The 14,894-nt window shown below is 35.8% G+C and overlaps 2 protein-coding genes across 2 annotated transcripts; one reads left to right on the top strand and one right to left on the bottom strand.

Moving 5' to 3' along the window:
• Positions 1-1,797: 1,797 nt before the first annotated feature.
• Positions 1,798-4,532, top strand: LOC133179170 (tripartite motif-containing protein 2-like). The gene has a single exon (XM_061313953.1). The coding sequence runs from the start codon at positions 2,219-2,221 to the stop codon at positions 4,184-4,186; it is 1,968 nt and encodes a 655-aa protein (XP_061169937.1). The 5' UTR covers positions 1,798-2,218; the 3' UTR covers positions 4,187-4,532.
• A 1,976-nt stretch (positions 4,533-6,508) lies between these two features.
• On the bottom strand, positions 6,509-13,196 carry LOC133179178 (uncharacterized). Its single transcript, XM_061313968.1, has 5 exons — positions 13,011-13,196; positions 12,785-12,937; positions 10,082-10,330; positions 8,650-9,857; positions 6,509-8,277 (listed from the first exon to the last, which is right to left on the bottom strand). The coding sequence occupies exons 1-5, from the start codon at positions 13,165-13,167 to the stop codon at positions 8,080-8,082; spliced, it is 1,965 nt and encodes a 654-aa protein (XP_061169952.1). The 5' UTR covers positions 13,168-13,196; the 3' UTR covers positions 6,509-8,079.
• Between the last annotated feature and the right edge of the window lie 1,698 nt (positions 13,197-14,894).

Genomic DNA, 14,894 nt, shown 5'->3' with positions numbered 1-14,894 from the left:
ATGTATAAATGTATAATATTTTTTACATCAAGAAAATGATGTGTAGGCTACAGCCTTTTTGCCTATATGGAATATACGCCATTGTTAGGGTCAATTAATATAGGAGAGGTTTTTTAAAAAATGTTTCAAAAATGGGGGGGGGGGGGCAGACTTTCAATAAATATTTTCAAATTAAATTAAAAGTAAAAAAAAAAAAAACGTCCAGAAAAAGGGGTGGGTTGGACTAATTTTATGTTAGAGTTATGTCTACCCGTTCCATTATTGTAGGAGGGATTTCTTTATTATAATGTATCAAAAGTGAAGGGGTGGGGGCAATCAGACTTCCATTGAACATTTTCAAACTAGATTAATAGTAAATATTTATACGTTCGGAAAAAAATACGGGGGGGGGGGGGGGCAATGATCACTGTTCTTTATCTTTACATTTCATATACAGATTTCAGTTTGAATTTCCACTGTTCTTACTCATTTGTCGCGCCGCTCGCTATTAGATATCAAGAAAATGAAGAAATAACATTTTTAAAAGCAAAATCCCATTCCTTTTGTATGAAACGCAACATGTTTGGTCAGAGTTATCGAAATAATCAGAAAGTTTTTCTTAGATTCAGGAACATTTTTTTTTAACTTACACTCGACAGAACGTCTCCATTTCAACAGGACAGACAGAAATTTGCAAGATTGACACTCATTTCATGTGTTCACTTTTTTAAAAAAGCGTTATACCAGAACTTAAAAAAATGACTAAAATTAAATACTGCACAAAAAGGGGTTAAGTATCTCTCCTGTTTTGAAATACTAGTGATCTTATTTTCATAATTTTCCATTAATTAAATGGAAAAAATGTGATTTATTATAAATTGCCGTGATCAAATTTCATTTCAAATTTTCCACCAAAATCTTCAAAATATCTTCAGTTTTGATGATTATATTTCTGTCCTTACTGTTAGTAACTCACATTGTATGGGAATTGATACAAAAGACAAAAGTTTAAACTAAGTTATGCTTAGCCATCTATTTCAAATTTAACATCTTCTATGGCATTTTCGAAATGTTGTAGGATAGGAGTACAAATGCATACATACACTAGTAGCTGTGATTGCATTTCACCTTAAATTTTACAATTTACAACACTATAGTTTAGGTAGACTATGTTTTGTATATATACAGGTAGTATGAAAGTCACATAAATTTCTGTTTTAAAGTTGTAACAAACTTTGCTTAAATATCTTTTAATGTAAGAAATTAGCATTATCATTAACATCTATGCTGGTAACAAGACAACTGGAAAACTGTCCTAATTAACTTTTTTTTTCAAGCCTAGATCTTGCATGTCCATCAGATGGAGGTTCACTTTTATTGATATAACTTGAAAAAAAAATTCTCAAGACTAAAGAGTTAAAGCATTGCCAGTGAAGAGAGAGAGAGAGAGAGAGAGAGAGGGTGGTTGGGTAGATAGGTTCATGTTTTTTTCAGATTATTAAATGGAGCTTATAGTGTATGTAAGAAGGTTACAAAAAGAACAGCTTGTATTATAATACACTAGGCTTGCGTCCGCCAATTGACCCCACTTAAACTGCCAAATGTTAATTTATAATTATCTAATACTGAGATTACGAATTCCCATACCATTCAACACGATTACCTCAACCTAAAAACTTATTTTTTTTCGATGTTGTCTCTATTAGCTGTGAAAAATGCGCAAAATATTTTTAAATGCTTCCAATCAGATAAAAAAAAAAAGCAGACACATTGATATGTGACGTCAGATTTATTTATCTTGGTCTCGTGTGTACAGATTTTTAAAATAATCAATGACTTGAAACATAAATTCTTGATCTACAGGTTCCTTTCATCACGCGTCTTGACTTGTACCCTTTGGAGGGTTTTAAAACTCTAGTTAAGGCGATGCGCCACGGGGTGACTCGAGTATGCACGATATTTTGTTACATGGATTGCCTTTTGCGATGTTTTTGAAAATTTAAATAGATACAACCATGGTAGCAACTACACCCATGATGTTAAGTTGATAGAAGTATGTGATTGTTCAAAAAGGATTTAAAGAACCAGCTTTCTTCACCTTAAATGGGCCCTCGGATTTTATCACGTCCATGGTTTAAAACGCAAAATCATTTGAGCTGCGATTAATTGATCAATACATTCCCCTAGTGCTAACGTTAGTAATGAATGCGTAAGGAGTTAGTTACTTTTTCGGAATAAGATGGGGGACCCATCAGAAGTTTCTTCTGATCCGCTTATGTGTGGGCTGTGTCATAAGAGATACAACGATCCAAGAATCCTGGACTGTTTCCACACCTTTTGTTGTGAGTGCTTGGAGAAACATACACATAATGCTCATTCCAAGGTTACCTTCCCGTGCCCGATATGCCATCTGGAAATCACCATTCCGAAAACTGGAATCAAAGGACTCAAACAAAATTATTACGTCAGGGCTATATTGGCAAGTGCCACTTATTCAACAAATTGTAAATGTGACACGTGCAAAGAAAACGAGCAACAAGCACATTCCAGATGTCTTGAGTGTAACAGTAATTTTTGCAAGCCTTGCAATACCCGCCACATGAAAGCAAATGAGACACGTGACCATCATGTGATAGAACTGTCACCACAAGAGGCAAAAAGCATTACTAAACTAACTCATCGGTCATTTTGTGAAAAACATAAAGAAGAAACAGTTTACTATTGTATTTTGTGCGAAACCCCGATCTGCAAGGACTGCGTCACAAAAGTGTCCGAACACAAGGGACACCGATATAAAAACATCGTTGAAGGGGCAAAGGAGAAAAGAAGCAAAGTGAAACCTATGATACAGAGCATGCACGAATACCTGCCATGTTTACAGGACTACCTCAATGAACTGCACTCAACCAAAAAGCTTCTGGCTGATTACGCCGAGGAAACTGTTAACGAGATCAAAAGTCGTTGCAAATACCTTCAACAAGAACTACAGAAAATCTGCAACTCGTTGGTGGAGGGAGTGGAAGGAAAATTAAAGACCGAATCCAATCGCATAGAAACACATGCTAAAACTATCGAGAATACTCTTCGGTCTGTCTCCACCATTACTAAGTCGGCGGAGGAGGCGATAAACCTTGGGAGCGACAGCGAGGTGGTGTTGATGTGTCAGAAGTTACAGAATAGGTTTAAGCACGCAGACAAAGAGATACCTCAGGTTGGCTTACATCCTGCCGTGAGCAGCAACTTCCATGTTGGAGAATCCCATGGCTCAAATTTGGAGGAGATGTTTGGGTCATGTGACACCACGGAAATTAAGCTGCCTATGTTGCCTATCCCCTGGGGTCTCCGAATAGCCTTAAATTTTGATGTTCAACTGATGTACAACTTCAAGGTTGCCAACCACATTGATACTATACATGCAATAGCTCCACTCTCAGAGAAGGAAGCTTGGATTTGTCACGGATGGGGGACCCAAGAAATGAACCTTTACTCAAGAGAGGGCGAGAAACTTAGGACGGTCAAATTGGATATTCAGATTGACGACATCCTCACAAAGCCAAACGGCGACATCTTAGTCTCTAGCTACGACGACAAAAAGATCATAAAGCTAGATGGAGACCTAAAGCAGACCGATTTCGTGCATCTGGACTTGTACCCAGGGGGAATGACGTATACCAAGCGGAACGAGCTGCTTGTCTGTGCAGTGGACAGTTACGTCACAACAAGGAATTCCAGATCTAGGCGAATGATCATTCGAATCAGCGAGGCGGGAAAAATTATAGATATGATTGAAGACGATGGATTTACCGCCATCTTTACCGCACCTTATCGTCTGCATGAGAACATGCTGGGAGATATTGTTGTATCCGATCGAGAAGAAGCTGAGGTTCACACGACAACGATCACCCTGGACGGGTTTGTCAAGAATAAATATACGGGACAGAAAGACTACAGAGTGAAGAAACCATTTAATCCCTTCGGAATTGTCTCCGACAAACACGGTCACGTACTGGTTGCTGACTGGAGTAACCACGCAATCCATTTACTGGATTTGAGTGGACAGTTCATTGGATTTCTGATTACGGAGAATTATGGAATTCGGGGTCCCAACGCGCTTGCATTGGACAAAGAGGGGTATCTCTGGATAGGGGACACAAAATCCACTGTGTGGATATTCAAATACTCTAGACGTGTGGAAAACAATACATGATCTACTTATGACAGGACTGGGACACAAAATCCACTGTGTGAATATTCAAATACTCTTTAGGTTTGGAAATTAATACTTGATCCTCTCGATTTATGGTAGAAATATCCTTGAAAATCCATATTATGGATATTCAAATATTTCAGACGTGTTGAAAACAATACATGATCCACCGAAGACTGAATAAGGGATATCTGAAGTTTGGATGTTCAAATACTGCTGGTGTGTAGAAACAAGGAAAGATCCACAATGACTGAGTTAATAGCTAGAATTATCCTTATGCTTTCCATTGCATTTATCCATATTTTATTAAAATACTCTTGTATTTTTATTAATGTATATTAAAAACACCTCGTATTTCATACGTGTTATAACTTTAGCAAGGGCACCGCAAAGCGGAGCATCCCCTTGCAAAAGAACATATCGGTGTTGAATATTGAGCATGTTGAGTTTTGATATGTTCCATATCATAAGGTATGTGGACCGCTGCCACAGTTTGATTTATTAATGGGTGTAAATTTATTTGAGCATCGATCATTATGAATGATTTTTGAGTTATAACCGATTCATGCAAGTGCTATACATATACATGTACTTTGCAGCTATTATTGTTTCATAGGCGTCGGAAGCAAATTGAAAGTGGGGAGTTAAACCAACAAAAAAAAAAAACTTTCGGGGGCTAAGCCCAATTTTCAATGCCTATATTATAGCATAATATACATACGAATGAATCGAAACTGAGAAAATCCGTAATTGGCGACTTCACTACGTAGGCAAACTACATGTATGTAGCTAAATATATAGTGATTGGACAAGAGCTGTTAAGAAGTAAACTTATGTTTACATGCTTAAAAAATAACGACAATAATCGTGGATACGTAAACCTGTAATTGGCAACTCATCCTCGCAATGCCAGGGGTCCCGAGTCAACACGTTGCACGTGTTGACTCGGGACCCCGGCATTACGAGGATGTTGGCAACTACACTGTACGTAGTTATAAGCTATTCAAGCTACATAGCTAAATATGATGTTAACAATCAATTCAAACCCGACTCAATTATAATTTACACTTGAAAAAGCAAAATGCTGTATGTTATATTTTAGTACAAATCTCTTTTCTGCTTAAACTTTCAGTAAGGCGTGACATTCTCGGCGATACATAATTTGTGTCTCTCAAATAGTGACCTAGATTCTCATTGGTTGCCGGATTAGCTCACCAATACTGAAATTTACACAGCTTTTCATTCTTGGGTGTAATACACACGGGATAAAAAAGAGTTCGAGTCAATGAGTGACGCAAGGAACTAGTTACATCGTTTCTTACAGTAAGGTGTGGCTTATGTCATCTCATCGTTTGTTAACAACAATCTAAAGTTGCTAATGTTATTAATTTCTTAACCAATGAGAATCTAGGTACCCATTTGAGAGACGCTAATTATGTATCGCCGAGAATGTCACGCCTTACTGAAAGTTTAAGCAGAAAAGAGATTTGTACTATTATCCCATCGTTCAGTTTTAGTTACGTGATATTGGAATATGAGAAGGTCAGACATCAGAATTATGTATTTGAACCAGTTCTACATAATCTTTATAATACTGTTTACTAAAAATGTACGATTTCTTTATGTTGACATATACCTCTGTTTATTTATGACTCCCATCTTAAAAAATATGGCAACCTGTATATTTTTTGCAATTATTAGTTAATTTAAACTAATACAATGAATACAGTGAAAATAAATGCAGTTTTTCTACTTTGAACCATTAAAACTGTGAGGTCGGAAATACCTTAAATCAGGAAATCGAAACCCCTCCATAAATCATCTCCTTCATTGCCATATATTATGTAATTCATACTCAAGGCTGAAGCAAGTAATGGAGAGAAATGTAAGCTAAGAGAATGTAAAGATACTTCTTGTTACACCAAGCCATCAAATGAAAAACTTATGGCATTTTTATCACATTTCCCCCAACGTGACACAAGAGGCCCAAGGGCCTTAACGGTCATCTGAGTATAATGTAACATTAAAGGATTCATAGATTGAAGTAAAATGTATATAAAATTAAACAAAATAAGCTGATAAACGGAGCTATGTTGCCCAAAAAGGAAGAGAAAAAGGATGATCAGGGATTAGCAAAATACTTTAGCACTCGGTAACAAATCGTTAAGTTGATCTTTTTACTTGCCTGTACTTGCCATCATTTGTTACTATCCCAGTGCGGTATAAAATAATAGTTATTGAGCTATAAGTAAATCCATCTTGTTCCACCACGCATTGACCTCTCTTGGTCTTTGAAGAAAGAAAACTCCTACCCTCATACAATTTATTGATTAAGGCTTTATTTTTTACATTCCTTTGCTTCAAAATCTGTAATGCTCCAATTCATAGCATCCTAGTCTTTGTTTTAGCAGTGAACCTTTTGAAAGTGACAGTGGGATTATATTGTACAAATACCATCTTGTAAAGTATCCTGTATAGTTCACGTTGACTATGTACATGAATGGTCTTAATTTTCACAGGGAATACACATGTGAAATATGAAAGCCTAGCACCAACTGTTCTAAAGTTATGGACACGGTTAAAGTTTTTCGAAAGTAGGTCAAACTCTCTTGGTCAAAAGGTCACAAATGTTGGTACCAAATGGAAGGTCTTGTCCTAACATGAAAGCCTTAGCACCAACCGTTCAAAGGTCATGGCTAAGGTTAAAGGTCAAACTCCAAGGTCACAATTTTTGGTACATAAAGAAGGTCTTGTCACAAGAAAAATATAAAATCTATAGCATCAAGCATTCAAAAAATATGACAAATGTTTAAGTTTTTAAAAAGTAGGTCAGACTCGAATGTCAAGAGGCAATAAATGTTGATACCCAAGGGAAGGTACTGTCACAGGTGAAATATAAAAGCCCTAGCACCAACTGTTCAAAAGTTATAGCCAAGGTTAATTTTAAAAAATCAAAGTGAAAGGTCAAGAGGTCACAAATGGTCAAAGTTAAATATGTACCCAAAGAAAGGTCTTATCATATCACAAGAAATACACAAGAAAAATGAAAGCACTAGCTAAAATCATCAAAATTATGGGCAAGTTAGAATTTTTGCAGACAAACAAACAGACAGACCAAAAACTAAATGCCCCCAAAAACTTTACGGGGGGGCTATGAAAACCTTAAATCTCCGTTTCCTAAAGCTTCAACATTAAGTATTTGTATCATCTATCATGGCCCTTCTGTTTGTAAAAGATTCAATACTGTTCGTTATCTCCATATTTCATTTTAAAATCATTTTTTCCTTCATATTCTCAGGTAAATATTTGACCTCCCCATTGTGGCTCCACTTACCTCCAAAGGACATGATTTATATAAAACTGAATCTATATCCTGTAAGAGTTTCATATGAGAAAAGGATTTTTTAAATGCCCCATCCTAAAATTGACTATTTCTGAATTAATGATCTGGTCCTTGATTTCAACAAACGTAAATACTCTTTGATCTAGGATGCTTTGTGGCAAGTTTGGTTGAATATGGCTCTGTGATTCTGGAGAAGTCGAAAATGTGAAAAGTTTACGGATTACTGACGTCACATGATAGTCAGACGGACGCTAGACATTCTTCGGTCAGAAAAGCTCGATGAGCTAAAAAGGGAACGATGCTGACGTATTTTCCCCAATTCTTATAATAAATGAACATGTGCAATCAGAAGTGAAAATCAAGTAATCTAACAATAAAAATGTTTGGCTTCATCTACGCGCAAGTCAACAATGCAATCATTAAGTAAAATGGATGCAAGGGAACAAAATGGCGACAATTTTTTCTCAGGAACAATGTCACTCCACTGAATGAATGGTGTTGGACCATCGTTTGGGAGGTAGAAGGAATCATAAATCTCAAAAGTAAACATTTAGTCTTTAACATCAAAACAGTAAAAATTCTTGGCTTTATCCACGCGCAAACCAACAGTGAAATCTAAAAAGAAATGGATGCAAGGGAACAAAACGGCGACGAATTTTCCAGGAACAACGTCACTCCACTGAAAGTATGGTGTTGGGTCGTCGTTTGGGAGGTAGAAGGAAGCATAAATCTCCCGTCTATCAGAATCCTGAAAGCAAAATATTACCAGAATCAAACACTGTAATGTTAAAAACAAAGGAGACGGTTCCCATGAACTTTATAAAATAAATATCCTTTTTTGATAATCCATCCATTTTACAAATTAGAAGTTAGACATCCATGCTTTGGTGTCAAGGACTTCCCCACAAATAGATAACCAAGCGCATTAATGTTTTTTCCTTTTTCTTCTTTTTCAAATATTTATGGTTTAAAAAAATGACAGAAATACTAGTCATAAAAATAAACATTTCTATATTTAACTTCATCCAAGCCAAAAGGTCGGATCGTTTACCCTGGTCTATATCCTTACAAACTGTCTTTGATTGGATGATTAAATATTTAATGTACATGAATAATTTACCTGCAAGTATACACTATGACAGCCCCTGTAGTTATGGAACCTTCTAATGTAGGCGAGAAACACATAAGGAAGTGTAGCAATGTTAGAGGAAAACGCAGATTTCCCTTCTATTGGAATTTCTCTGAGACGGGTTATCAGAGTGTGATAGGGAAACTTTCTTTTAGTTTTCTCTATCGCCTTACTGCGTGATTGCGCAGTTCTTTCCACAATCCACTTTAAATCCGCATTATCAGTAACAAATAATGGATTTCTTGGGTAGGGTAATTTGGCGTGGGAAGGAGAAATGTCAAATCTTAAAGATTGACCGTCCGCAGAATTGTAAACGCATGACGACATTGTTATACCTGAACCTGGTAAATCGGATGTTGCACATGTTTTTTTGTGTTCAGATTTATCCAGTTCCATACAGTGTTCTGAGCAGTAAATTGAAGATTTACACATGGTACAAGTGACATTGAAAGTCCCAGGGGCTAGTTTTTTTAAACACCGATTGCAGGAAAAATCTGTAAAATCTTTTTTTTCTCCAAACTGGATTTTCCCGTCATTTTGGTTTCTCCCTCCGTGTTCTTCCGGCGTGACAAGACCCATTAATGAGCACTCTGCAATAGTGAGAGTCTCTCTCACTCTCGGCTGAGATCTGTATGCTTTACATGATGTTTTGTGTTTATTCCAATCAGACTTTTGGCAATCTTTTGAACAGTAATAAACAACCCTACAGCCAGAACACCTGAGTTCTGCACTTTGACTTCTACAGTTTGCACATATTGGCAAAGGACTGCCAGGGCCCTTTTTATTCCCACATGTTGGTTTTCCCTCTACGGTGCAAATTGATTTGTGCGTTTTCCAGTCTGCTTTTTGACATTCAGGAGAGCAGTATTTTTGTAGTTTACATCTTTGGCATACTTTTATTGTACCTGTTTTTCTGCATACAGTACAAACATTTAGCGGTTTATGATCGTTATCTTCTTCATCAACGGTCGACTCTTTGTTAAAGACATCTTTCTGGTCGCCTTTCTCCACTCCTTGTAAACCATCTCTCTCCTCAGCTCGTACATGTATCTTCACACATTCATCCTTGTGTTTTTGTGTCCAGTCCTGACTTTGACACTTTCTGGAGCAATAAGACACCTTCAGACATCTTGTACATCTCTGTAGCTGCTCTGACGGTTTCTTGCAGGAAGTGCACGACAAAATTTGTGAACTTAATTCTATTAAAATAAAAATCTCAGTATTATGCAGGTAAAAATTCTTTGTTTGAACTTAGTTTAGGAGAAGAAGAAGAATTGGAATTTTCGGTTGGGGGAATTTCTACAGCAGAGCAACAGCGACTATGGATAAAAAGTGTGGAAACCATGTTGTGCAAAAATTATAATATAAACAAATGATATAATCTAATCAACTAAAATTGTTAAAGCCAGAAATTGTACTTTACTATGATCTTCTTCATCAACGGTCGACTCTTTGTTGAAGACATCTTTCTGGTCGCCTTTCTCCACTCCTTGTAAACCATCTCTCTCAGCTCGTACATGTATCTTCACACATTCATCCTTGTGTTTTTGTGTCCAGTGCTGACGTTGACACTCTCTGGAGCAATAAGACACCTGCAGACATCCTGTACATCTCTTTAGCTGCTCTGACCGTTTCTTGCAGGAAGTGCATGACAAAATTGGTGAACTTGAATCTATTAAAATAAAAGTCGTAGTATTATGCAGGAAAAAAATTCTTGGTTTAAAATTAGTTTAGGAGAAGGAGAAATACGTCCTCTTTTTTTTAACTTGAAAAATATAAATTTCATTAATAGAAGTTTTCTCTTTACATGTTAGCCCATGGCTCTCAAACTGCTTTTTGGGAATGGGGCCGGGGTCATAAAGATTGGGAAAATGGCGACATTTGGGGGGAAATTTTTGGATAACCATCATACTTTAAAATCATTATATATACTGGGTTTCTGGTCCTTGATATCAACTAAATTTCTTTTTTTGCAATACAGAGGAATATAAATAACTTAAGTTATTATATATCTAACTATATTTTCTTAATTTTTGGAAGAAATGACTATTGGGAAAATAGGTACCTTTTTGACTTGGGAATTGGGCACTTGAACAGCCCCATAGAAAATCGAGAGCCCTGTTAGCAACTTTATTTTATACATGTTGTTTTATGTTGTAAATTTATACTTCAGGCACTCCGTTTCCATTTCCATCATGATAAAAGAAGTGAATGTGCACATTTTACAGAATTTGTCAGCACATGAATATTATTGTTATTATTCCCCTACCGGTGAAACCGGAGGGGACTATAGGTTTCCTCTGAGTCTGTCTGTCTGTCTGTCTGTCCGTCTGTCCCACTTGGTTTTCCGCAATTTTCTTCTAAACGCTTGCAGATATTGAGCTGATTTTTGGTATGTGAGTGTATCTTGTCGAGTTACAGAATAAGTTTGCATCTCGTTCCACTTCAATGATTTTTGACGGAATTACGACATTTTCAATTTTTCAGGGTTTTCCGCACTTTTTTCTAAACGCTTGCAGATATTGAGCTGATTTTTAGTATGTGACTTTATCTTGATGAGTTATAGATCAAGATTGCATTTCATTCCGCTTCATTGATTTTTGACGGAATTATAGCATTTTCAATTTTTACGGGAACCAGATTACACTTGCCGGTTGGGGACTAGTATTGCTAATGCAATACTCTCAGAATGCTTTTGTTTCTATTTTTTTTCGGGGGGGGGGGGGGGGGGTTCATACCTTGTTTATGTGCCTAATATTTCATACAAAAGACTGTATGCAGCAAACCCCACTGAACTGAAGTATAAAATTTTAACAGGTTAGTAAAATGTTAATTATATAACACTTCGGATACGTTGCCATGATGCGCTCAGTGGCGAATATGCACATTTTAACGGTAAACATTTACTAGCACAAATTACCAATAGTCTTATAATATATATAAATACATTCACATCTTATAATGTTATCAATCGCTTTACCATTATTTCCATGCCCATCCATATGATTTTTTTTAGTGATATTACATCCCCTCATTTTTTTTAAACATCGGGTTCAATGGCATTTGACGTTCTAGAAATTTTCATCAATACTAATTGTATGATTGGCCATTGGAGAAAATGATTTGCACGTTTTGTGTTTTAGTCAGTTCTCACAACTTATCTCTCCTGTATCAATTTAATAAAGTTTTGATTACTAGTAAATCATTCATTAATGACTATATATTAAAGAATTATTCGATTGTTATCAGTTTCATTACAAATTGCCAATGACTTAGATCCGCCAACCGTAACCACCACCGTACTATCTTTTTTTTTGCTATTTCACGGCTGTTTATCGAAAATGAAAATAGATTTTAAATTAAATTTACTATAATTACTATGCGAGTGAAATCGATATATATTTGACGGACAACATCTCATAATTAGTGTAATATTAGAGGAATAAGTATGACTCTGGTGCAGGTGTTTCGGAGATTATTTGCAAAATTTATTATTTATAAATATATATCTACAATGAAGAAATATATTTTTAGAGGAAAATACTTTGCTCCCAGAGAGCTTATTGAATATGAATAACAATAAATTTCTGCATTTTATTATGAATTTGTAGGAGGACAATGGTACCGTCCATATATATTGTAGTTCACTAAATTTCCGCGACACTTTACTTTCGCGAGATAGCCATTTACTCTTTATTAGCAAGAAGAAGTATTCACAAATTGTGCCTATTACTCCATACAATCTATAGGAATACTAATATCACGAGAAGAAAATTTTTGCGAGCACATTGTCTCAAGTAATTACGCGAAAATAAAATTCTCACGAATAAAACGTGATTTACTGTACTTAAATCTGAGGATGCAACACTGTTCCATACACAGTCTTTCAGAAGAAGGTACGACCCAAGATTTTGGTCTTGGGTCGTTTTGCAATTTTATTTTCATTTTAACGTTGATAAAATTGTGATTTAATATTAATAAAAATCAATTTTGTTTTTAAAATTATATAATTATAATCTCAAAAAATTATGAAGTTTGTGAAATTCTTGACCTAGTCATACATTCTTTTGTAAAAGTGGGGCCTAAGTTTGGAAAACATTGTTTTCGTGTAAGACTGTCGGCTTACCGTCTATGCTCACTTCCTTGCAATCTCTCTCATGTCCAGCTTTCCAGTGATTTCGTTGACATTCCCGTGAACAATAAAATTCTCCCTTACATCGACTGCATCTCATTAAATCTGAGGATCGGATCCCACAAAAACTGCAAATGTTCTTCATTTCTACAGACATTAATAACAACCATTAAATATTGAACTGTAAGAACTTTTTTTCACAGGTATGTATTCCTCTTACCATCAACGCTCACTTCCCTACACTCTTTCTTGTGTCCCTCCTTCCAATGATTTTGTTGGCACACCCTGGAGCAGTAGAATTTTGCCTTACAGCGACTACACCTCTGTAATTCTGATAAGTGGACACCACAAAAACTGCAGTATTTCATCATGGGCATATCTGAAGTAAAATCTTTAAAAACTCATTGATATAAAAAGCCTCCTTATTGGGAGTGGTTGGGTCACAGCTGATTTTGGATACTGGGCTGTTGATGAGCTATTTGTGCAAGGAATAGTTGGCCCATGCTCATAACTATTATCCGTTTCTGATATTTTATGAAATCAAATAAACTCTGCAGGCCCGTAGTACGGGGTGGGGGTGAGGGCTACTTTTTTGAGAAAAGTTTTAAAATGTAATTTTAATATGTAAATTTTCATTTGGAATCTCCCCTCCCCCATTTTTTGTTGCCGTAAGGTAGAACACAAGTAAATCCCAGAATTTGAAAAGAAAAATTAACCGAAAAGTCAGAAAAAGGTCCCCCACACACTTTCATGCACATATACACACATGGAATATTTTTTGGAGTTTACTTTTTTCCATGATTTTTTTTAGTTTTGTTTGTTTGTTTTTTTTCCTTGTAATATTTTAAGGGTTGTCCCCACTTTGAAAAACGTACTGCTCAAAAATAACAATAACACTAAATCTATTTATGAAATATATGGAGATAACGAACAGTATTCAAGCTCAAAAGTCCATTAAACAATACAAATTTTGGAGCAGAGCAAACATCAGAGGTGGGATCAGGTGCCTTGGAGGAGTGAGCATCCCCTGCCTACCGGTCACATCCGCTGTGTGCTCCTTGTCATGATCAGGAAATAACGGAAAAATCCGTCGACAATTCAGTGTGTAAATAATGGCCTAACAATTAGTATGAAAAACGTCAGTCAGCATTTGATTTAATGATAAATTGTATTTGCTGACAAGGTCATTGTATCGAGACTGCTGATACTCTTTTTTCATCAACTTGTTTGTCAATATCTTAGATCGTTTTAGAAATTGTTCATACGTAGAGCATGCATTTGCGTATCGAATCAACCGAGAGATATAAACCCTGTATGCAGGTGATGTAGGTATATATATATATATATATATATATAAGTAAGGGAAGTTGACGATTAAAAAGTTAAATTCAACACGTTTATCATAAAGCTTGGTTGTTAGATTACCATTAACATCTTTTTCGAATAAAATATCAAAATATGAGTCAGATGTGTCAGACTCTGTGGTATCTTTTATTTCAAGCTCACCGGGATATATCGTGTCGACATAAGAATGGAAATAACCACTGTTAATTGACAATACGTCGTCGATATATCTAAATGTCGAGTTGAAGGCCACAGCAAATGTTTTCTTCTTTTCACGTATAAGATTTTGAACAAACTCTGCTTCATATGAATGTAAAATCAGTAAGCACATTTTCTTTATGCGCTATTTCATCGATGCCTCCAAAAGCACATTTCGCTCATCAAAATGATCATTTTTACATGTCTGTCATATTTATGAAGGTCTATGCCAACGTATAAACATGACTTACCATATTGAATACGGTTGAAAATATTTTATATTTCGTCTCAATTTGCACTATTGCACTACACGTTGGAGATAACGTTAACGTGACGTTATAACATATAAAATACGTTAAATTAATGTTATTTTTGCTGTTGTTGATACACATACTTTTCTTAAAATACAATTAAATAATTTTTTTTTTCAATTTTCAAAATATTTTTTTTTGTTTACAAGTTCAAAATAAAGGGAGGAAAAACCTATACTGGAATAAATTCTAATTAATACGTTGACATATTGTGGAGGGCCCTGGTGACGGAGTTAGGGTTCGTACACGGA

The sequence above is a fragment of the Saccostrea echinata genome, unplaced genomic scaffold (assembly GCF_033153115.1).
Source record: "Saccostrea echinata isolate AGI-Se365-2 ecotype Australia unplaced genomic scaffold, CSIRO_AGI_Sech_v1 ptg000004l, whole genome shotgun sequence".
In the NCBI taxonomy this organism is placed as follows: Eukaryota; Metazoa; Mollusca; class Bivalvia; order Ostreida; family Ostreidae; genus Saccostrea; species Saccostrea echinata.
The sequence above is the reverse complement of the archived record's forward strand: the minus strand, read 5'-3'. Positions and strand labels throughout refer to the sequence as shown.